Source organism: Dama dama, chromosome 33 (genome assembly GCF_033118175.1).
Source record: "Dama dama isolate Ldn47 chromosome 33, ASM3311817v1, whole genome shotgun sequence".
Classification (NCBI taxonomy): domain Eukaryota; kingdom Metazoa; phylum Chordata; class Mammalia; order Artiodactyla; family Cervidae; genus Dama; species Dama dama.
The window spans coordinates 22,300,065-22,325,094 of NC_083713.1; the positions used below are offsets into that span (position 1 = coordinate 22,300,065).

The 25,030-nt window shown below is 38.6% G+C and overlaps 1 protein-coding gene across 1 annotated transcript in view; it reads left to right on the plus strand.

Annotated features, from left to right (window-relative positions):
- Positions 1-25,030, plus strand: part of PDE11A (phosphodiesterase 11A) — a 407,012-nt gene that overhangs the window by 175,966 nt on the left and 206,016 nt on the right. The window contains exon 5 of the mRNA XM_061135538.1: positions 5,667-5,731. Coding sequence (XP_060991521.1) covers positions 5,667-5,731 — 65 coding nt within the window. The remainder of the gene's footprint in view (positions 1-5,666; positions 5,732-25,030) is intronic.

Genomic DNA, 25,030 nt, shown 5'->3' on the forward strand with positions numbered 1-25,030 from the left:
TTTCTTTGGGTAAGCGTACTTCTTTCCTACGCACAAGGTCAACACCATGGTTAATGAATCAAATATCTAATGTTGACCAGGACACCATGGGCTGGTTTATTGTGGAACACAACTAGTACTTTCCATGATATAGAGTGCTAAAGTTGAAATAAGCATAATCCTTGACTTTCCCTTTACTCTTTAAACACGAATTTAGAAAATAAAACCCTAAAATAAAATAAAATAATTGACCCTGTTTTTCTTTTGAGCATATGATTTATGTTAGAATAAAAAGTTCAAGCATCTTAGAAAAAAAATTATTTCTTCCTTTTGATGGTTTTAAAAAGCTGTCTTTTACATTTCAAGAGTTCTGACATTTCATTGAGGTCCTTGTTTATCTTATCCATTCTCTTTATGGTTCTAAAGCTATAAGTTACATAGCTTTAAGATTTTAGGATTTCATGTTACATTTCTTTTAAGCTTCTATTCCTCAGAGGGATTTTTTTTTAATTCTTAAAAGATCTTTCTTCTTTTTAAATCTCTGAACATTTTTCAGGTTTGTTTCTTAAGGTATAGAAAGCATAAGTTCACTTTTTATTCCAGGGAGCACTAATTTTGATGATCCAGGGCAAATTTAGCTCCCTCTGTAAAGTAAGCTCCATGCATGCAGGAATTTTTTTTTTTTTTTTTACTTTCACATGTGTAGCCCTGGTGCCTATTTCACTACTTGACAAATGCACTCAGTACATATTTGTTGTGTCAAATAACAGTTTTCAAAAAGTTGAAAACCTAATCCTTGCAAAAAGCTAAAACAAGCATGTATCAAAGATGCAGTTAACTCACTAATGAGAGAAGTCAACAAGACAGTGGTCAGTTCTAAAATAGGCGCTGAAGGAATGCAGGCACAAGATTGCCGTGTGGTTGCTTACTAAGTTGCTTCAGTCGTCTGACTGTGATCTGATGGACTGTAGGCTGCCAGGCTCCTCCTCTGTCCATGGGATTCTCCAGGCAAGAATACTGGGGTGGGTTGCCACGCCCTCCTCTGGGGGATTTTCCTGATCCAGGGATCAAGCCCACATCTATTACTTCTCCTGTATTGGCAGGCAGGTTCTTTACCACCTGTATCTTCCAGGGCTTCCCTGGTGGTTCAGATGGTAAAGAATCTGCCTGTAATGCAGGAGACCAGAGTTCAATTCCTAGATCAGGAAGATCCCCTGGAGGAGGGAATGGTTATCCACTCTCCAGTATTCTTGCCTGAAGAATCCCATGGATAGAGGAGCCTGGCAGACTATAGTCCATGGGGTTGCAAAGAGTCGGACATAACTAACACTTTCACTGTCTTCTAGGACAATAAAATTTTAAATTATGTGCTTATCTTTTCTTCTGCACAGAAGCCATTCCCATTTCTACTTGAATAAAATTCATTTGCATTGCTACAGGACACAAATCATTTTCATAATGTCAAGCTATTCTTTCTTGCCCCAGTGACTTCCTGAGTGACAGCATTCACCCTCCTTGTTTTGAACTTCTGTTCAGTTATTGCCCAGTTATTACTGGGTACCCATCCTCAGCATATGTGTTCAAACCACAAGCCTCATGATGATTTCCCTGTGTTTACTCCTTATCTCCTTTCCATGTAGACCAGTCACATTCAGATTACAAGGGGCAAACTTCCTGAATGCCACAAGTTACCCTCCATATGACCCTCAATAAAGGCCTTTACCCGGGTGTCCTTGGTCTGCTCTCTTCCTTTTGTGACCTGTAGTGACCAAACTTTGAGCTTTGCGTGGCTTTCTGTGGTCTTTTGGGCATGCTATGCCCTCCTCTCCAGGACCTATATGATAAATCATTTAGTTTCACATGCCTTTCTGAGTGTAATTTCTGTAGCTATGTTTAGAGTGAGCCTCAAAGACCCCACAAAGGGGACTTACCCCCCCATTTACAATCCAGTTGATATCAGTTTTTCAGAAATTAACCTCTATCCTTTCAGAATTGTAGAGTATTCTAATCAGTAGTAAAAATTAAGCCAAGTAAAGTTCAGGTATGACCTAAATCAAATCTGTTATGATTATACAGTGAAAGTAATAGATAGATTCAAGGGATTAGATCTGATAGAGTGCCTGAAGAACTGTGGATGGAGATTCGTGACACCGTACAGGAGGTAAAACCATCCCAAAGAGAAATGTGAGAAGGCATAGTGATTGAGGAGGCTTTACAAATAGCTGAGAAAGGAAGAGAAGTGAAAGGCAAGAGAGAAAGATATACCCAACTGAATGCAGAATTGCAGAGAAAGCAAGGAGAGATAAGAAAGCCTTTTTAAGTGAACAACGATTCTCGCCGCTTCTACCTAATCTCTTCTGCTTCTGTTAAGTCATTACTCTTTCTGTCCTTTATTGTGCCCATCCTTGCACAATCCTTGTACCATCCTTGGTATTTCCAACTTTCTTGAAGAGATTTCTAGTCTTTCCTCTTCTGTTATTTTTCTCTATTTCTTTGCATTATTTACTTAAGAAGGCTTTCTTATCTCTCCTTGCTCTCTCTGCAATTCTGCATTCAATTGGCTATATCTTTATCCCTTGCCTTTCACTTCTCTTCTTTCCTCAGCTATTTGTAAAGCCTCCTCAGACAACCACTTTGCCTTCTTATATTTCTTTTTCTTTGGAATTGTTTTGGTCACTGCCTCCTGTATAGTGTCACAAACCTCCATTCATAGTTCTTCAGACACTCTGCCTACCAGACCTAATCCCTTGAATCTGTTCATCACCTCCACTGTATAATCATAAGGGATTTGATTTAGGTTATACCTGAATGGCCTAGTGGCTTTCCCTACTTTCTTCAATTTAAGCCTGAATTTTGTAATAAGGAACTGATGATCTGAACCACAGTCAGCTCCTGGTATTATTTTTGCTGACTGTATAGAGCGTCTCCGTCTTCATCTGCAATGAATATAATTAATCTGATTTAGGTATTGATCATTTGGTGATGTCCATGTGTAGAGTCATCCACGTATTGTTGGAAAAAGCTGTTTCCTATGACCACTGTGCTCTCTTAGCAAATCTCTGTTAGGCTTTGCCCTGCTTCATTTTGTACTCCAAGGCCAAATTTGCCTGTTTCTCCATATATCTCTTGGCTTCCTACTTTTGCATCCCAATCCCCTATGATAAAAAGGACATTTTTCATTTTGGTGTTAGTTCTAGAAAGTGTTGTAGGTCTTCATAAAACCGATCAGCTTCAACTTCTTCAGCATTAGTGGTCGGGGCATATACTTGGATTACTGTGATGTTGAATGACTTGCCTTAGAAACAAACTGAGATCATACTGTCGTTTTTGAGATTACACCCAAGTTCTACATTTTGTACTCTTTTGTTGACTATGAGGGCTGCTCTGTTTCTTCTAAGGGATTCTTGCCCACAGTAGTAGATTTAATAGTCATCTGAGTTAAATTTGCCCATTCCCGTCCATTTTAGTTCACTGTTTCCTAAGATGTCAATGTTCACACTTGCCATCTCCTGCTTGACCACGAACAATTTACCTTGATTCATGGACCTAACATTCCAGGTACCTATGCAATATTGTTCTTTACAGCACTGGACTTTAACCACAAGATACACCCACAATTGAGTGTTGTTTCCACTTTAGCCCCGCTGCTTCATTCTTTCTAGAACTGTTAGTAATTGCCTTCTACTGTTCCCTAGTAGTTTTTGCTGTGTAATAAAGAAGCCCCAAATTGTTTATACCTATAGATCTGGTACATATGGAGAGGGAATAGCCAGGATGGTTTCCCTCTTCCTTGGATATCTGGGACCGCACTTAGAAAAATTTGGAGATCATGGGTAATTTAATGGCTGGGAACTAGAATCATCTGAAGGTTTGTTTGCTTATATTTCTGGCACCTGGGCTGGAAGGGCTTAAACACTGGAGCTGCTGACCAGAGCATCTACATGTGACTCCTCTGTATGGTTGCCTCCCTTTAAGCATAGTGTCCTGAGGGTAGGTGGGCTTCTTACATGGTGTCTCAGGACTCCAGGCACAAGTATTCCATGCAGATGACACAGAAGCTGCAGTGGCTTTTATGACAACCTCAGAAGGCACATTTGATATCTCTTCTATATATTCTATTTGTTGTAGTGGTCTGAAGCCCACCTAGATTCAAGGGAGGAAGCATAGACCCTACCACTTGGTAGGAGGGTGGCAGGGTCACATTGGAGAGAAGAATGTGGAATAGGAGGGATTGCTGTGGCCGTCTTGGAAAATGAAATTTGCCACAATGAGTGATTTTGTAGAGGCTTATTTCACATTAGAATATTAAATGAAATATGTCCTGTAGTTGTGAAGGGTATTTCCTTTTAGTTGAGCTATTGTCACTGCCCTGCATTTAGCTAGTCACACGCAATTTTCTTTGTGATGGGCTTTTCTTTCATCTTTTTCCTAATGTTACATTTTCTTAGTTTGGGTTCATTACCTCACTGATAAAGCTGTTTTAATATTTAATCTATTCCCAGTTCCAAAATCATTTTCTCAAGTGCCCATCAATTCCTTATAAGTGGTTAATTTAAATGGCCTTTGAAGCATGACTGCATCTGGCTAAGGCAAATCTAAATGTCAGCCTTGGAAGCATCCAGTGACATTCAGATGACTCCTTTCAGTACAGGGACTCTTTTCCTGTCACGTGGTCTATCTTGTCAAAAGAGGGCCAGAAATCGTGCCTTTCCCACTGCATATTTTTAGTGTTGTTGAAAAAACCCTGCACTCTAGAGGCATACAGACCTGCTTTAATCCCAGTTGCCTCATTTAGTTGTGTGAAGCAGGCAAGTTTCTTAAAAATTATGGGTTAGTTTCCTCATCTATATACTGAAGGTAAAAATCCCCATTTTATAGAGTTGTAACAGGGAAATTAAATAATCAAAGAATCTTCTGATGTAGGGCCTTAAGGACCACATCACACTAGATTATAGGAAGGACTTAATAATAGCTAATAATGAGTTTGTAATGGGGAAATTAAGTAATCAAAGAACTTTCTGATGTAGGGCCTGGTTTATAGGAAAGACTCAGTCATAGCTAATGATAAAAAACACTGCCTCTGCATTTTCTGTGCTCATAAATTACCTGTCAGCATAATGGGTCTTAATCAGGCTCTTGCACCAATCATGCCAGTTTCACTAGACAGAGGAGGGAGGAAGTATCCACACTAGGGATGATCTTTGAAGAAAGTGTCTTTTTTAAAGTTACCTTTTGCAGGTGGCAAAATAAAATTCACCTGAGAACAACCAGGGACGGTAACTTTAGGAGCCTGGAGTTGATGGAGGGCAACCCTTTGAAAGATATTTTGTCTCTACCAGGTTCTCCATGGATGGTGAACTGGGTTGCTTAAAGGGCAGGAAAAAAATTAGTTCAAACAAGATGTCCCTTTGCCTGACCACCACAGGATTTTTACACCTTATTGCATATATATTAATATATGCACATTTAGAAATATATTTAGACTTTAGCAATATGTGCCATGTAAGAAATGTTACCAAATGTAGGATAGAATTTTCTCTTGTCCCTCAGGATTTCTCCACTTAAAATCTGTCTTTAATCTCCAATTATTGTAATAGTCATTATAGAGATGAAAAGTGTTTATTGGATTATTTTAAACTGTGAGAAAGCTTTGATTGACGGGGATTTATTGTCTTTCTGTGTGGCAGGTGGTGAAGTTTACCAAATCCTTCGAACTGATGTCCCCAAAGTGCAGTGCTGATGCTGAGAACAGGTAGGCACGTGAGTTTCAGTTTTGTCTTTAATCCTCATCTTCGATCCTTGGTGTTGACAGCGCTGCATAATTTCTGAGGACAGGAGTTGTCCTTTCTTCAGATCATCAGGTGAAGCCAAGTATCACCACTTCTCTGTATTTCAGAGTTTAAATAAAAACTACACATAAAAAATACATGTATATATATATATCTAAAACTGCTAATGAATAAAGTCGATTTTAGATTTTCCCTAACTACATAGATAGCTTTTTTTTTTTTGCTTTATTTAGATCCTTTGTTTATCTTTCTCCCTTTTGTTTGCTTGTGTTTGACCATTAATCCTGGGGACAAGAGTAAGAGCTTCCAGTACTTCATGTTTTGTGCCCGTTGCTATCTTTGAGGCTCTAGCAGGGTAAAAGTAAGGGTTAGGGACAATCAGTGAGCTTTCTTTTAGCTTTGGATTACCTTCAATAATAGTTTAGCTGCTACAAAAAATATTGATTCTTTTTATTTTGGTCAGTTCTAGAAGTGCTAAAAAGAAAAAAAAAAAATGTGAAATTGACCAAAATGCAAAAATATGGACAAAGACAAATAAAGCATGATAATGATAATGATGACAATACCAGTGATGGTAATATCAGCTAGGTAAGCTATTTCCATTCATTCAGTGCTGAGTGTGCCAGGTACTATTCTAAATACTTTATAAACACTGAATCCTGCCAAACAACTTGATGAAGTAGGCATCATTCCTCATGCATGACAGAGGAGAAAACCAAGGTTCAGTGCATTTACATAACTTGTTCAAGGTCCTGCAGCCAGTAAATGGTAGTTATACCTCAGAACAAGATCATCTAAGACCCTCTCAACCTCTGAATTTTGATCCAACTGCCACACATGGTCTATATAGAGTGAATGTCTGCTGGATTAATGTTGCCCAAATCTGGCTGGATCAATCAGAATCAAACCTGGAGAATTGAATAAAAACTAAAATTTCAGGACCCACATGAACAATTTTGATTCGATATGCTGAAAGTGAATCCCTAAAGATCAATCTACATATTCAAAAGGCTCTCTGGGTAATACCTGTTTCAAGATGTAATTGTTATGGGTAATTTGATTTTATATATCTATTATTGCCTTTAATTCAGAATATAGAAATCAGTACATTAAAATGGGCACTTCAGCTGCTTCACTTTTATCAAATGTATGAAATTAAATAAAAGAGTCAATTTATAATTCCATTTATATTCTTTTTTTCCTATTTTTTGGCCACATCTCAAGGCATGCAGGGTCTTAGTTTCCTGACCCACAAGGGATCAAACCCATGCCCCATTGGTGGAAGCATGGTGTCTTAACTACTGGACTGCCAGAGAAGTGCCTATAGAGAATTCTTGAAAAAGCAGAATTATAGGAGCAGAAAGCAGATCAGTAGTTGCCAGGGTATGGAGGCAGAGAGAAGGGTTTACTGGGAGGGGGTACAGGGAAATTTGGGGTTGTGAAGGAACCATTCTATGTCTTGCTTGTGGTGGCAGTTGTATAGCTGCATTTGCAAAAACTTGCAGTACTATGCACTTAAAAAGCATAAATTTTACTGTTTATAAATTATACCTTAAAATGGGAAGCAAAAGACCTTCTGTAAGAGGTTTTTGTTTTCAGGAAAATGTATGTTCACATCCATATTTAATGTCAGCTAATCTATACCTAACAAAGATTTAGACATAAAGTTACTAGTGATGTATTCATTTTCCTAAAAATTTCATGCAAAGTAGCATGAAACAGTGGGTTGGCCAAAATGTTTGGGTTTTTCTGTAACATTTTATAGAAATGTAAATGTTCTACTCATACTTACTCCTTTGGCTAATTACCACTTCATACAGGTTCTCTCTCTCATATGTGAAGGGGAAAGATTTCCTTTGAAATTCTAATACTTTAATATTGTTCTCAAAAAAAATACTAAATATGCCCTCATGGTCACTACAGAGTTAAGTATTTCATTATTTTTACTGCTGAGAGTACGTCTATGTCAAAATGAAATGACCCAAGGCCTAGACTGCCCTTGGCAAACTTCTGATAATAAAAAAAGAAAGAAAGAAAGGTCAGATTTTCTTTAAAGAGGCATTTGAAAAGTGCCTTTGAACTTTGGCATTATGAGATAGTATTCTCCATCATTCTATTTGTGGCCTTTATGTAGAATATCCATTTATCTCAGAAGACCTTTCCTGCATTGTCTAGTAATTGTCCTCTGGTGGATATGGGATCCTTTGGTCGTTTATTGAAAGTTAAAGGAATAAAGACAAGTGGCTCTAGCATTTACTTTGCCAGTGGCCATTGAAGAGACATTGAAACAGGCTATGAGTCTACAAATCACAGCCTGCTCTCAACATGTTGTAAATCTTTTCTTTAACCTTTCATCACTTAACATCTTCCCTATAGCTAAAGTTCATTAGATACCTTAGTCCTCTGGACATCGTTCAGAGTTATGATAGGATAGCTCTTGAAGGTAATATCTAGGGCTTCATCCAACAATGTTTCAGGACACTATTTTAATTCTGATAAATTAATTTAATTTAAATTAATTTAATTCTCTGATTTAAAGCTTGCTGATTTTTATAGACAGTCCTTGAAGACTTTTAAAAACCAGTTCTGTTGCTGACTCATCATTTCTGCTTTCTGTCTTATGTGGGTAACATTTTTGTTTTGACCAGTAATTAATACTGGTCTCCATGTAATTAATACCAAGCAGTTTGAGAGCTGGAAATCATTGATCCATCTCTCTCCATATGTATCTCTTTGGGGACATTCTTGATGACTCTTCTTTTCAGTGAAAAGATTCTCACTGTGTCATGATGGGCTTTTTCCACTGATGGTGAGTTCTAATTGTTAGAAAGCCCTTTTATGTTGAATCAGATTTTTGTGACTTTGACCTATTTATCCTTTGGAGATAGTTATCCCTTTATTAATTTTATCATTTCATTCAACAGACATATGGTGAGTACCTATTCTCCAATAGGTAATGGGACTACAGAGAATTTATTTTAAAATCAGCAGTCTCTGCCCTCATGGATCTCAAAGCCAATAAAGGGGGTAGGAGTAGGTTAAGAATGTAATATAACCATAACCAGATTTCACCAGCCCTCCAGACCATGGCTATAAGTAAAGTCACAGTAACAGTGATAATTTAGACTTGACTGCTTGGTCATTTCTCCCTTGTAGCGTAAGAACCCAAGCCCTTTGCAAAAGCCACTCTTGAAGTAGCTCTGGGAATCCCCAAGGTTTCTTGAAATTTTCGTTGCTCACTCATCATTTCTTCAAGTGTCCCTGAAGTCCTCTTCTTCTAAACACGGCAGAGTGGAACCTGTTGGCATGGACTCCTGGCCCACTCCAGATTCCCATGGACCTCCCTGGGTCCCTCACCAGTGCTTACCACAGCTCCCCAGCACTGTCTCACATGCACCGGTGGCCTTTCCACATCCAGACAAGGCTGGGTAATCAGTGCAGGAGTGGGAAGAAGGTTCACTTTCCCTACCATGTATTATAGTTTGCTGCCTGGCCCTCAATCAGTCCTGTGTGTACCTCATTTTTCTTTTTTTTTAAACCAGTCTTTTAGTTCTTAAAGCTTTTATCTGCAGCCCTTCTTTCTCTATAGGATTTGGACCAAGTTCATGGGATCAGGCTTAGGACTGAGTCCCCAAACTGAGGGCCAGCCACTAAGTTGTTCTTTGGATTTCCTCACCTTTCTTCCATCTCTGCCACCAGGCTCTGAGGCTCAAGACCTCCTCCTCCCAGGAAAGCCCTTTCCTTCCATGCATGTCAGTTTGTACAAATAAATGCCCCCTCATGTAGAGATGTGTCCCAGGTTAAGCTCACAGGTCCTGCTATCAAGTAAATCATGATGGCAAAGCAATTCAATATTTTCTGCGAAAGTTATGTATATGTTAACGGGGGCTTGCCTGGTTGCTCAGATGGTAAAGAATCTGCCTGCAATGCAGGAGACATGGCTTCTCCCTGGGTTGGGAAGATCCCCTGGAGAAGGGAATGGCTATCCACTCCAGTACTCCTGCCTGGGAAATCCCATGAGCTCATGGGTGACAGATGAGTGTAGATGAGTGTCATCTGAGTGACAGATGAGCCTGGCGGGCTACAGTCCGTGGGATCACAAAGAGTCAGACACAACTGAATGACTAACACTTTGGCTTTTTTCATATGTATAAGTGATTCACTTTGTGGTACAGCAGAAGCTAACACAACATTTTAAAGCAACTATACTCCAATAAAAATTAATTTAACAAGTAACAAAATGAGTTTCCCTGCTAAAGAAAAGGTTTGTCCTAGGTGACATTTTAATATAGAGGAAGGGACACCCATCTCATCTGGGGAAACCTGGAAGGTGAGCTTCAGGGAGAGCTTTCAGACTTGGTGGAACTTCACTTAGGTCCTGTAGGATGGTGGGAAGTTAGTGACAGGGCAACCTCCCAGGGAAAGGAAACACTGTAAACAGAAGCAGAGAAGTGGGAGAGAAAACATGGCGTGTTTCAGGACCTTTAATTAGGTGGGAGAGAAAATATGGTGTGTTTCAGGGTCTTTAATAGCTGTAATCTGTTGTCACGAGGTTCACTGTAATTGATGGTGATGGCCCTTTGCTCCTCCTGAGGGTATCCATCTCCCCAGAATGCCATCTGATGGGGATTTGGGAACTACCTGGTCCTTCTCAGCTGCTCAGACCCTCTTAATTGTCCTGGAGCCTGACTACATGCCTGCTTACTCATGGGAGAGTAAGCAGGTAGTGCATGACATATTAAGATTTGTCTTGAAAATCATCTGAGCAGTAGTGTGGGAGAATGGCAAACTAAAGCCACCAAGGATTAAATCTAGTGCCTTACCCACTTGGCACTGGTTCAGTCCTGAAAGACTGCACAGATCCACTGTACTTACCTTTTCCAGGTCAGCAGCTGTGATTTTTAGACTATTTTCATATTTCATGGTCCCAGACTCTTCACCACTTTTTTGATTTTCCTATGGATATGCCCCAGCTTGCTTGAGTCCTTCTTATTCTGCTATTTCTTAAAAATGGAACATGGTTTTCTGTTTGTTTGTTTTTTTTCAGAATCATACCAAATTAGAAGGGACATGTGTCTTTCTTTTTCAGAATGTAATATTGCTGCATTTATTAGTCCAACCTTCTGTGTTTATGAATACTAACTTTCAGTACTGACCTTACAAAAAACTTAAGATCTTTTCTGATCTGTTTGACCCTCCCCCTCCTCAGATCTCACTTTAGGACTTCTCCTGTGAAGCCTGACTTAATAATATTTAGTGAATCAGCCTGAATAAATTTTCTTGAATCTCTTATTCAAGCTTTAATGAACCTCTTTCTGCCCTCAATGGAAATAGGTAGTCTGAATTATCATATGTACCTGAAAGTAGGAATGAACATTCATAAACATCTTAAGAGTTAGAAATTTTTATTTAGTATAAAATATATTTGGCTGGATTTTACTGACGTATCACCTAAGTATAAATATGGACACTTTGGAAATTGCACTTTCTCAGCACTGCTACTTGAAGAATTTTTTTTTTTAAAGTTAAATGTCTGTAATTTCTAGAAGGTAACAACCGACTAAGAGGATATTTTCACTTAATCATTTAATGGAATATAGTGGAAATAATTATTATTTAAAGCCCAAGTTCTGTAACTACTTCAGCCTTTGGGGAGTAAGGGAGTTGAAGGGAAAAAAATTTACTTCAATGGGAAGCAATCTTTTTTAAAGAAAATTTAATCTTCTTACTATATTTTTTATTTAGTGCAACTGGAAGGGGAAGAGTAAAATAAAACTAGAAATCTCAGAGCAGTTAAAAGGCAAGCCTTTCTGTTTAATGAGCCTGTCAGCATGCAGGTCAGCTTGGAGGGTGGAGAGCTAAAGCATTCTTTGAAAAGACAAAGGTGTATGTACAGTAGGCAGAGTAATGCCCCCCTCAAAGATATCCAGATCTGAATATGTGGAATCTGTGAATGTTACTTGGAAAAGGGACTTTGCAGATGTGATTAAGAATCTTGAGATGGGGGCATTATCCTGAATTATCTGGATGGGTCCAGTATAATCAAAATGCAGCATTTCAGCACGAGGCCATGCATAACATCAGATGGTTAAAACTTGCCACCATATTTAATTTTAAATAACAAAGTCAAACTAAAGGTGGTAGACAGAATTTGGGACCCCATGACCTTCACCCGCTCTTGTCATATTCATGAATATGTTACATTACATGGCCAAAGAGACTTTGCAGATGTAACTAAGGTGGTTAATCAATTGATGTTAAAATAGGGAGATTATTCTGGAATTAGCTAGGTGGATACAACGTAATCACAAACTCTTAGATATAGAGTTTTCTCCCAGTTGAGTATTAAAAAGGAAGTTAGATAGGTGCAACAGAAGGCGGGAATCAGAGAAATTTGAAGTATGAGCAGGATTCAACACATATTGCTGGTTTAAATACACACAGGACCTCATGTCAAGGAGATCAGGACCTACATGCTACAACTATAGCAAATTGAACTCTTCCAACAACCTGAGTGAGCTTGATTCTTCCCCAGAACCTCCCGAAGGGAATGAACTTCTGCAAGCACCATGATTTTGGTCTTGTGGGATCCTAAGCAGCAAATCCAGCTGACAAACGCCATAATAAATTTCTGATCTCTAAGAATTGTGTGATAATAAAAGAGTGTTGTTTTTAGCTGCTAATTTTGTAATAGTTTGTTATGCAGAAATAGGAAATGAATGCAGTATTAGTGTATGAGTTTGAACCCCGTATCATATGAGAATAAGATTGAACTCAATGTTGCTGTGTGTGTGTGTGTGTATGTGCACATCTTTTCTGCCCCGTGGAACACATGACCAGGAGCCCTACATGAGCTTCCAAGTTATGTTAGGTCTTGACACAGTTTTCAAACATGTATCTGCACAGTCTAATAAAAGAATTGCTGGTGGTATGGCTGAACAATAGCAAACCCTTAAAATTTCTGTCAACACGCCAAGTAAGGGATACTGAAGGAAGGAAGGTGAGTCTGGTCATTATCTAAAAACCTGCCAATATACCTCTTACTAAGTTCAGTAGAATGGCAGCACTGAAATTTGCAGGAGGGGTTGGCAGCTCAGAAGAGTCCTAAAGGTGATAGTGAAGCACTCTTCTAAAGAAGGCTGCATCCTGGTGACTCAAAGCTCATATCTGTGAACATTGAAGACTCTGTATTGAAAAGTGATTCAGAAGAGTGACACTGAATTTGAAGAAATTTTAGAAATGTCTTAGTCAATTTCTTTTGCTCATAAGTTTTCCTTCTATATATAATCAACTTACATAGTTAAAATTTTCCTTCAAGAGTGGCATGTGTTAAAATCTATGTCTAATCTAAAAGATCTCTAAAATAAGATGAAAATATTAATATTTTAAGTGAAAAGAATACATTGACTCATTGCAGCATTTTTTTTCTTCTTTCAGTGGTTCAAAAATAACAGTGCATTTTACAATTGATTTATTGCAGATTCAATGAAATAGTATGGCCCTTTCAGTGTTTTTCTTGTGGCTTTTCTATCCCTTAACTTAACTACATCTATCCCCTGAGGGTACGTCTCAACTTTAAGAAGTATCTTGGAGACTTTTAGGGTTTATTTCATTTCTCAGATTGGATAGCCCTATGATTCTTCTCAACATTAGTTTTCTGCATTGCATTTTTGGGATCAAAATACTGAAACTCAAGTTTCAATGCCTTATTGATTTTTTTTTTCTTTTCCTTTTCAATTTTATGTGGAATCTAGTTTTATGAACAAATTTTTTCCTTCAAGCACTCCTCACTTCTCTGTAACTGATTCTTTTAGGCTTCCAGCCCCCATGGCCCAAATCTGATCTTTTGAGAGGTGGGAAGGAACTAACTTCCATGAGATGCGACTATAATGAGACAAAACTATATGATGAGCTATAGCCTTGGGTCAAGAATCTGTAAACAAGACTCCTAGAGATGTTCTTTATTTTTGTCCAGCAGCAGTGACATTTTCAGGAATAAACTTGGAATAGATTGTGTTAGCCTGGAGAGACTAAGTATGATGAGGATTTTGTTCATCACAATTTACTGTGATTGTACCTTACAGTCATATTGTACATTTCATAACTCTGACACAAACCTGGCCCAGGTGAGGTGATCTCCAGCAGTTATGTAGATTATGAATATGATTTGGGGCTTGTGCTTCCAGAAAGTGTGATGTGATTCATCCCTGCTTTGACGTTACCACTGAAAAACATGCCATCCTGATGATGCTTTGGGGAAGGAGGAATTCTGCTCATACCATGGACAATATTGCTAATATCTCTACCGTGAATCCTAACTGTGCCAACTTCACTGTGTATCCCCTAGCTTGTGACTTTCAACCTTTTTTACTGCAACTTACAGCGAAAGTAAACATTTTATATCCAAACCTAGTTAATGTATATAAATATATACACAAATGCACACACACATATATCTAAAACATGTTTCTTGAAACTATACTTACCTTTACTATGTATATATCTTCTGATTTAGTCTGTTCTTTAAAAAAAAAACCCACCTGCTGTCTGGATCCACAGAATTAATTTCATTATTCACTATATTGTTGTGACCCATAACAAAAATTTAGATATTTAAGACATTTTTGATTAACACTTGCAGTGTGTGTGGCCTCAATCAGAGCCTATGTGGTTATTTTAAAATATAAGAGTTGTGTGACACTGATTTTTCCCAAACATTTCAGAACTTCTTCACTCAAATACATTTTGTTGTTGTTGTTGTTCGTGCCCAACTCTTTGCAACCCCATGGACTGCAGAACGCCAGGTTTCCCTGTCCTTCACTGTCTCCCAGAGTTTGCTGAAATTCATGTCCATTGAGTTGGTGATGCTCTCTAACCATCTCATCCTCTGCTGTTCTCCTCTCCTTTTGCCATCAACCTTTCTCTGCATCAAGGTCTTTCCAGTGAGTCAGCTCTTTGTATCCGGTAGGCAACGTACTGGAGCTTCAGCTTCAGCATCCGTCCTTCCAATGAATATTCGGGACTGATTTCCTTTAGGATTGACTGGTTTAATCTCTTTGCTGTCCAAGGGACTCAAGAGTACTTTCCAGCACAATTCAAAAGCATCAATTCTTCGGTGCTCAGCCTTCTTTATGGTCCAATTTTCACATCTGTACATGACTAGAAAAACCATCTGTATGTGACTACTAGAAAACCAAAAATTACTAGAAAAAAAGCTTTGGCTATATGGACCTTTGTCGACAAAGTGATGTCTTTGCTTTTCAATATGCTGTCTAGGTTTGTCATAGCTTTCCTTCCAAGGAGTAAACGTCTTTTAATTTTATGGCTACAGTCACCATTGACAGTGATTTTGGAGCCCAGAAAATAAAATCTGTCACTGCTTCTATGTTTTTCGCCTTCTATTTGTCATGAAGTGATGAGACCAGATGCCATGATCTTAGTTTTTCTAATGTAGAGGTTTAAGCCAGCTTTTTCACTCAAATACATATTGTGCTTCAAATTAGGCACCTTGGGGAGGATTTGTTTGAGGTATATATATTTTCATCTTTTTACTTTTAACCTGTTTGTGTCTTTGAACCTAAAGTATGTCTCTAATAAACAGCATATAGTTGTTATATGGGCTCATGTTATTGTATCTGTTCTGCCAATCGTTGCCTTTTGTTTGGGGTGTTTAATTCATTTATATTTAAAATGGTTACTTATAAAGTAGAATATTTACATCTACCTTTTTTGTTATTTGTTTTCTACATGTCTTAAGTCTCTTTGTCCCTCTATTTCTTCATTTCTGCCTTCTTTTGTAGTAAACAGATAGTTTTTAATGTGCCATTTAAATTATCTTGTCATTTCTCTTGTTATTTTTTCAATGATTTTCTTAGTGATTGGCCTGGGGATTACAATTAACATCTTAACTTGTAGCAGCCTAATTTGGATTAATACCAACTTAAATTTTGTAGTACGAAAAAATTTACTCATATAGTTCCTACCCTTGTGTTATTGCTGTCTCACAAATTGTATGTTTTTACATTATAACCCCATAAATAAAATTTACTATTGTTTCATTATGCAGTTGTCTTTTAAATGAGACAGGAGAGAAAAAAAAAGGTTGCAAGCAAAAAATACACTTATGCTATCTTTTGTGTTTATTATAGAGTTACTTTTTCAGTGCTCTTTTCTTCTTCATGTGGGTTCAGATTACTCTCTAGTGTTCTTTAATTTCAGCCTGAATGACAACCTTTAGCATTTCTTCTAGGGCACATCTGCTGGTAAAGAATCTTCTCAGTTCTTGTTTATTTGAAAATGTCTTCACCTCTCCTTTATTTTTAAAGGATAATTTTGCTGGACTTACAGCTCTTCCTTAATAGTCTTTTTCTTTGAGCACTTTGACTGTCATTCAACTGCCTTCTGGCTTCCATGAGTTTTCAATAGTCTGTTAATGATATGTCTAGGTGTGGATCCTTGTGAGTTTATCTTACTTGGATTTTGTCGAGCTTCTTAAATGTATAGATTAATGTTTCTTTTGGTCAATACCGAAATCAGATTGAATATATTCTTTGCAGCCAAAGAAGGAGAAGTTCTATACAGTCAGCAAAAATAAGACCAGGAGCTGACAGTGGCTCGGATCATGAACTCCTTATTGCCAAATTCAGACTTAAGTTGAAGAAAGTAGGGAAAACCACTAGACCATTCAGGTATGACCTAAATCAGATCCCTTACGATTATAGTGGAAGTGAGAAATAGAGTCAAGGGATTAGATCTGATAGAGTGCCTGAAGAACTATGAACAGACGTTCATGACATTGTACAGGAGGCAGGAATCAAGACCATCCCCAAGGAAAAGAAATGCAAAAAGGCAAAATGGTTGTTTGAGGAGCCCTTACAAATAGCTGTGAATAGAAGAAAAGTGAAAGACAAAGGAGAAAAGGAAAGATATACCCATTCGAATGCAGAGTTCCAAAGAATAGCAAGGAGAGATAAGAAAGCATTCCTCAGCGGTTAATGCAAAGAAATAGAGGAAAACAACAGAATGGGAAAGACTAGAGATCTCTTTGAGAAAATCAGAGATACCAAGGGAACATTTCATGCAAAGATGGGCACAATATAGGACAGAAATGGTATGGACTTAACAGAAGCAGAAGATATTAAGAAGAGGTGGCAAGAATACATAGAACGATACAAAAAAGATCTTCATGACCCAGATAATCATGATGGTGTGATCACTCACCTAGAGCCAGACATCCTTGAATGAGAAGCCAAGTGGGCCTTAGGAAGCATCACCGCGAACAAAGCTAGTGGAGGTAACGGAATTTCAGTTGAGCTACTTGAAATCCTAAAAGATGATGCTGTGAAAGTGCTGCACTCAATATGCCAGCAACTCTGGAAAACTCAGCAGTGACCACAGGACTGGAAAAGATCAATTTTCATTCCAACCCAAAGAAAGAATGCCAAAGAATAGTCAAAGTACTGCACAACTGCACTCATCTCACATGCTAGCAAAGCAATGCTCAAAATTCTCCAAGCCAGGCTTCAACAGTACGTGAACTGTGACCTTCCAGATGTTCAAGCTAGATTTAGAAAAGGCAGAGGAACCAGAGATCAAATTGCCAACACCTGCTGGATCATTGAAAAAGCAAGAGAGTTCCAGAAAAACATCTATTTCTGCTTTATTAACTATGCCAAAACCTTTGACTGTGTGGACCACAACAAACTGTGGAAAATTCTGAAAGACAAGGGAATACCAGATCACCTGACCTGCCTCTTGAGAACTCCGTATACTGTTCAGGAATCAACAGTTAGTACCATACATGGAACAACGGACTGGTTCCAAATAGGGAAAGGAGTACGTCAAGGCTGTATACTGTCACCCTGTTTATTTAACTTATATGCAGAGTACATCATGAGAAATGCCAGGCTAGATGAAGCACAAGCTGGAATCAAGATTGTTGGGAGAAATATCAATAGCCTCAGATATGCAGATGATACCACCCTTATGGCAGAAAGTGAAGAACTAGAGAGCCTCTTAATGAAAGTGAAAGAGGAGAGTGAAAAAGTTGGCTTAAAACTCAACATTCAGAAAACTAAGATCATGGCATCTGGCCCCATCACTTCATGGCAAATAGATGGATAAACAGTGGAAACAGTGACAGACTTTATTTTGGGGGGCTCCAAAATCACTGCAGATGGTGATTGCAGCCATGTAATTAAAAGACACATGCTCCTTGGAAGAAAAGTTATGACCAACCTAGACAGCATATTAAAAAGCAGAGATATTACTTTGCTGACAAAGGTCGATCTAGTCAAAGCTATGGTTTTTCCAGTAGTCATGTATGGATGTGAGAGTTGGACTATAAAGAAAGCTAAACACTGAAGAATTGATGCTTTTGAACTCTGGTGTTGGAGAAGACTCTTGACAGTCCCTTGGACTGCAAGGAGATCCAGCCTGTCCATCCTAAAGGAGATCAGTCCTGAATATTCATTGGAAGGACTGATGCTGAAGCTGAAACTCCAATCCTTTGGCCACCTGATGCGAAGAACTGACTTATTTGAAAAGACCCTGATGCTGGGAAAGTTTGAAGGCTGGAGGAGAAAGGGATGACAGAGGATGAGATGTCTGGATGGCATCACCGGCTCAAAGGACATGAGTTTGAGTAAACTCCAGGAGTTGGTGATGGACAGGGAGGCCTGGCTTGCAGCAGTCCATTGGGTTGCAAAGAGTCGGACACAAATGAGTGACTGAATTGAGCTGACTGAATGTTTATTTTAGTCAAATATGTGATATTTTGTCCCATGTTTCTTCAAATATCCTTTCTTCTCCTTTTCCTGTTTCATGTGTGGGGTACCTTCAATTCTCTGACAGGAAGTTTACTTAGCTTTTAGTTTCTGCTTTCACAGAACATCAAGGTCAACCAGAGATGGGAGTTTAAGACCTTCTCTGGTCTTTTCTGAGCATACATTCAACTCTATATTTCCAGGAATATGTCAGAACATTTCAAATCTCCCTAGTAATATCTTATTCCCCCACTTCTTCTTTTAGGTTTTCTGGTCAGCTTCTTGTTAGCTGTAAGTGTTTCTCTGCTTAAAGCAGTTGTGATATTAAACAGTTACTGCCATTTTCTCCCCCACAAATGCTTTGGGATAAAGGGTGTTCTTAGTGAGCAAGCTCCAAGTCAGGTCAAATAAAAAAAGCTTTATGAGTGGAGGTTTCCATGGAGCCGTCAAATAGGTCAAATAATAACAATTCTCTATGAATGTGACTTTTGGGGAGCTCCAAACCCATTCTTCCTCTGCCACTGGCTACTTGGCCACTAGTTTTCACAGCTAGCATGATTATGAGTCTGTTGGTTTTCACCACTACCCCAGAGCTTGAGATAGGGAGATGAGAATAAGGTAAGTTAAAATAACACACAACTTGCTGTCCTTATAGAGATTCAACTATTTTTCTTGAAGGAACACTCTTTGGATTTTCATAAGCCTCTCTTTAATTTCCACAGTTTTCAAAACGTTGATTTTGACCATTTTTTGCTAGTATTCTCATTCATTTATGGAGGGACAAATTTTTAGTGGGCTTTAGCAATTTGGAAAGTCTCTCTGTTCTACCTATCTTCTTTGAAATTTCTCTATTACCTAGAGTAATAGGTTAGACAAACTTACACACTGATGTAAGACAGAATACTTCTATAATATATCATGAATATATTCTCTTTTGCTTTCTTGTTCATGGATCTCCTTTCTTTGACTATATCTCTGCTAGGAAGCATGTGATTGGTGTTTTGTAGTAATAAAAATGTGATACTTATTCTAATTTCAAGGAAAGAAGAAAATCTTTAAAATATTAAACATTAAAATAGCACCATCACCACCATGACCAGTCATCTTGAAATGTAAGATTTGTGTTATTGTGTAACTTCCTTTAAACGAGAACCTTAGGACATTCTTTTTGATTGTCTATTGTCTGGCAAATTCAGGGCTGCTGAACCTTATTATGCCGATATTTAATGTTGCTAGTTGAAAAATAAAAGATCCAGATGGCCCAACTCCCTTTTGATAGTTTAGCAAGGAAGTGGATCAGTAGATCTATCTTCCAGGTACTAGCAACTGAGCTCTGAGGCTCCCACTTGGTGCCAAGGCTGCTTCTTTATCAGGAAGCTCCATTGTTAGAGCCATCTAGTTGTATCCAACCTCCTTTCCCCACAAAATATAGAGAATATTATATGGATGGAGTGTTGACACTGGAACAATTTATGCCTGACCTGATGCTTTTGAACTGTGGTGTTGGAGAAGACTCTTGAGAGACCCTTGGACTGCAAGGAGATCCAACCGGTCCATCCTAAAAGAGATCGGTCCTGGGTGTTCATTGGAAGGACTGATGCTGAAGCTGAAACTCCAGTCCTTTGGCCACCTGATGCGAAGAGTTGATTCATTTGAAAAGACCCTGATGCTGGGAAAGATTGAAGGCAGGAGGAGAAGGGGACGACAGAGGATGAGATAGTTGGATGGCATCACCAACTCAATGGACATGAGTTTGGGTAAATTCCAGGAGTTGGTGATAGACAGGGAGGCCTGGCGTGCTGCAGTTCATGGGGTTGCAAAGAATCGGACACGACTGAGCGACTGAACTGAACTGGACTGTGCAGGGATAATATCACTTTGATATTTCTGGCTTTATATGGCCCCAAATCCCCCTCCCCAAATATAGCCCTATTTTATAAATAACCTCCATAGCAGTAGTAATGTATGTGTCTATACCCTATTTGCATAATGCTAATTATAATAATCAAACATCAGTGAAGTAAAGGAAATATTTCTAATAAACTTTTGTGTCTTGCAAAAATCTTAGGAAACTCAAGGAAACATTTCCTAAACATCTAGCTTTCACCTCTCAAATATATTTAATTTATTTTTTTTTCTTTTTCCTGACTTAGAATATGAAGACTAAATGAAAGACAAACCTTCTCATTACCCTGTTCATTTTGGGTCAGTGGCCTTATCACTTTAGTAAAACTGTCACAGAGAAGGATAAAAGCTATAAAAAAACATTCCATGAAAACAAGGCACATGAAGAAGTACTGAGATCAAACATAAAATAGTAGCCTATGTGGGTCAGCTGTCCCCTATATTGATGCCACACAGTAAACAGAATCATGGCAACTTGGAAGTCTTAATGTTTGGTTTTTTTATGCTTTACTCTCTCATTTTTTTAGGTCTCTCATTTAACATGCCTTCGTTAATATTTTAACTAAGTTAAAATATTTTAAGTTAATATTTTATAATAAGTTAATATTTTAGCATTGAGTCCACTTCTCCTTTCTTGCTGTGTAGAGGTATGTACAGGACCTGTGGGAAGGTATGCCCTCAATCCAGAGCAGATGGGTGGAGGTGCCCACAGGCGCCCCAAAGGGAAATGGGATAGGGCTACTTGGCACATCTAGATGGGTAGAATTTTAATCTTATCCTTTATTGTCAACAATTTTACCAGCTAGCATATTTTTACTTCAGCACCTCTCCAAATCTGACAACAATGCCACAGCCAAAAAACAGTAACATCTTTCCTGTCCCAGTAGATAAGCAATTAAACAGACCACACCTCACCTAGTATTTTTAATAAAAGAAGAATCTTTGGGCTATAAGGAACTAATAGTGAGAGCTTTCTATGTGCTATGCATTATTCAATATTATATTGTTGTATCCTCAAGACAACCCTGTAAAATGGGCTGTATTTCCCCTAATTTCTATTATGGAAACTAGCAGTCAGAGTTATTAAAATTTGATCTGTTATTAAAATTTGCTATGAGACTTCATAGCAAGGAAATGATGTTGGGCCAAGATACAAAGAAAAACAAAAAACAGAAACAACCCCCCAAACCCAGATTTGCTCAGCTATGAAACCAAGCAGTTGTCACTACATGATACTAAATTGTAAACACCAACCACTCAAAGTAATGCCATTTGACACCCAACTGAGAGGTGCAAGACACTTCTCAAAATGACACCAACTCCTTGGAGTGATAAATCTCATCATTCCAATTGTACAACTTGAGGAAATGAAGGACAGAAAATGTGTTATTTGGTTTCCAATGCCTAAAATGAGAAATACAAGTGTAATGAAGTGTCCTCAAGATAGACCATAACAGCAAGTCCATTAACAGGTTCAGGTCATGATAAAATTCAGGAAGGTCTGCAACTTAGAGCATCTTCCTCTCCCATCACAGTATAACAACTGACAGGTTGGTTCTACTTGCTAATTAAGTTCTCTCCCTTTACCTTTTATGTCTAAGACTTACTTGGTAACCTTCAAAGATATACTGAGGGCAGTGGGAAATTATTAATGTCCTAGATCTAGGCGTTTGAGATCCTCCTGCTGGGGTCCTAGCTTTGAGTTCAACTGATATTGACTTAGTTCCTTAATCTCCTAATTAAAAGACAACTTCAAACAATGTTGCACAGCTCAAAGCTTCAGGAAGGACCCAGGGATAGACAGGCTTACTTGAGAAGAAAAAGTAAGGAAGGGCATTTCTCTTTGTGAACCAAAAGTTCAGACTGACGTCCAGTCAACAAAGCAAGATGGAAGCTAGTACCAGGTACGAGGTGTAGATCAAAAACCAGTTTCTGTTTACAAAGCATAAAAAAAGACATTTCTGTCTGTGTTCCTGATTCTTCATCTCTCTGAATCCTACCCCTACTGGATAATACTCAGCCTATCAGAGGGCAGTTGATAATCAATCATGACCTGAAAATAAGAAAACAGATTGTGTCTATGTTGAAACTTCTATTCCTTACCCAATGATCTGTGGCCACAGTTTTTTTTTTTTTTTTTTTTTTTTATTAATGATTGTTAACACATCAAGGAGAGTATGTTAGTTCAATCTTGCAAATGTTAAATTTGAGGTGTCTGTGGATAACCAGGAGGAAATGTCCAGAAAGTGCTTAGATGCATATGTAGGGAACTTAGGACTCAATGGGCTGCTGACATGTGTGTGGGAACCATAAGTATAAATGTAGTTGTGTTTGTGCATGGAACCACACAATATAGAGGCTGGCCTCCTCTATTAGAGCCTTATTCATCACTTCTGCCATTTAGTCTAAGTTTTAGCTCTATTGTTCATTATACCAGTACAGAAAACCTCACACTTCTAAAGCTTTAGTCCTGTTGTGGTTTTGTCGGAATTGCTTTTACCTTCTTTCTCTGCCAGATGACTCTTACTTATCCTCCTTATAAGATCAGCTTATACCAACTTCCTTTGTGAAGTAGTTCCCAAGTATCATTCCCAGCCTAGACAGAACTGATCCTTCTTTTCTCTGTTTCCATAATGTCTTTACATCTTCATTTAGAGCATCACAATCCATTGTCATTGCTTGTGAGCTTCCTGAAGGTGGGGCCTCTTTAGCTTCTGTCTATATCTCTTTCTGTACAGGTAGGGGGAGGGGCTGAGGAGACCATATGTATATAGATGGGTTCCTATGTATCAATTCCCTTTTGTCAGGAAAAAAAGAAAAGACCCTTATAGATCACTTGATCCAAGATTCACTTACGACTTTCCAACATTTTGCAGCAGCCCAACTAATGGTCATTCTTGAAAGACTGAAGTATTGGGAGTCTCTAGGAAAGACAAGTCCCATCACTTCATGGCTAATAGAAGGGGGAAAAGTAGAAACTGTGTCAGATTTTCATTTCTTGGGCTCCGAGTGACAGTGACTGCAGCCATGAAATTAAAAGATGCTTGCTCCTTGGAAGAAAAGCTATGACAAACCTAGACAGTGTATTAAAAAGCAGAGACATTACTTTGCTGATAAAGGTCCATATAGTCAAAGCTATGGTTTTTCTAGTAGTCATGTATGGATGTGAGAGCTGGACTGTAAAGAAAGCTGAGCACTAAAGAATTGATGCCTTTGAATTGTGCTGCAGAAGACTCTTGAGAGTCTCTTGGACTGCAGGGAGATCAAATCAGTCAATCCTAAGGGAAATCAGCCTCTCTGATTTTGAGAACAAAACCATCAATACAGACACAGTCTAATGATTAACATTATTTTATTCAGATATTTTGTCTTCTAATTTAGAGGCTCATTTTGAGAATTAATCCTAAAAAATAGTCTTATTTATTTTCATACAGCTTTCTATGTTTGAACCTTTAGCTGAGAGAGGTTTTTCAGACAATTAAACTTGGTGAAGTTCCTTGTCCTGGGGTATTTTATTTGTCTGATTTGTTTTACTTGTATTGATTTCTCTCCTATGCCGCTTGGCACCTTGTCGACCCTGATGTTTATATTTACTCACTGGGCCTCATTTCACGGACAGCCACATTTCAGGAATTATGTGTTTTGTGCAATAGGGCAATTCTCTTTTATCCCCCCACGGTCACTATGTTTAAGCTCATGAAGTTCTCTTTGAAGTCAGTGTGAGTCTCACACTTGGAATCAAGATACCACTGAGGAAGAGGAATCAAACTGTAGCTCTTTACAGGAAACTCACTTAAAAACCCAAGCTTCTTATGTGCCTGGTCCTAGTAAAATACAAGCTAAAGGATTTCTTTACTATTTTCTTGTTACTTTAAACTAATCTTGATCTTAACTCTTTAAAGAGTTAAAAAAAACCTAACTGGCTATTTTGCAGTTATGCACATGGCAACCAAGATCCACTGAGCTAACACGATCTCATCTGCACTCACAGCCTATGGAGGAATCAAATTATTGATGTGTTTCTAAACTGCAGTGAATCTTAGATTGATTGTGAAAGTGAAAGTGTTAGTGACTTAGTCGTGTCCAACTGTTTGTGACCCACCAGGCTCCTCTGTCCATGGAATTCTCTAGACAAGAATATTGGAGTGGGTTGTCATGTCCTGCTCAAGGATATCTTCCCAACCCAGGGATCAAACCCCACTCCCTTGCATTGCTGGACTGCCTGGTGGCTCAGATGGGAAAGAATCATCCTGCAATGCAGGAGACTCAGGTTCAATCCCTGGGTTGGGAAGATCCCCTGAAGAAGGAAATGGCAACTCACTCCAATATTCCTGTGTGGAGAAATTCATGGACAGAGGAGCCTGGTGGGCTACAGTCCATGGGGGTGCAAAGAGTCAGACACGACTGAGTGACCAACACTTTCACTTTCACTCTTGCATTGCAGGCAGATTCTTGACCATCTGAACCATCAGAGAAGCCCTTAGATTGATTATGGCCCCAACTGACCTTCCTCAGTTCTCAGATCCCTGCTTAGCCTCCCCCAACCCCAGCATATCTTTCTCATTTCCTTCCCTAGCTCATCCCCAGGGTCCC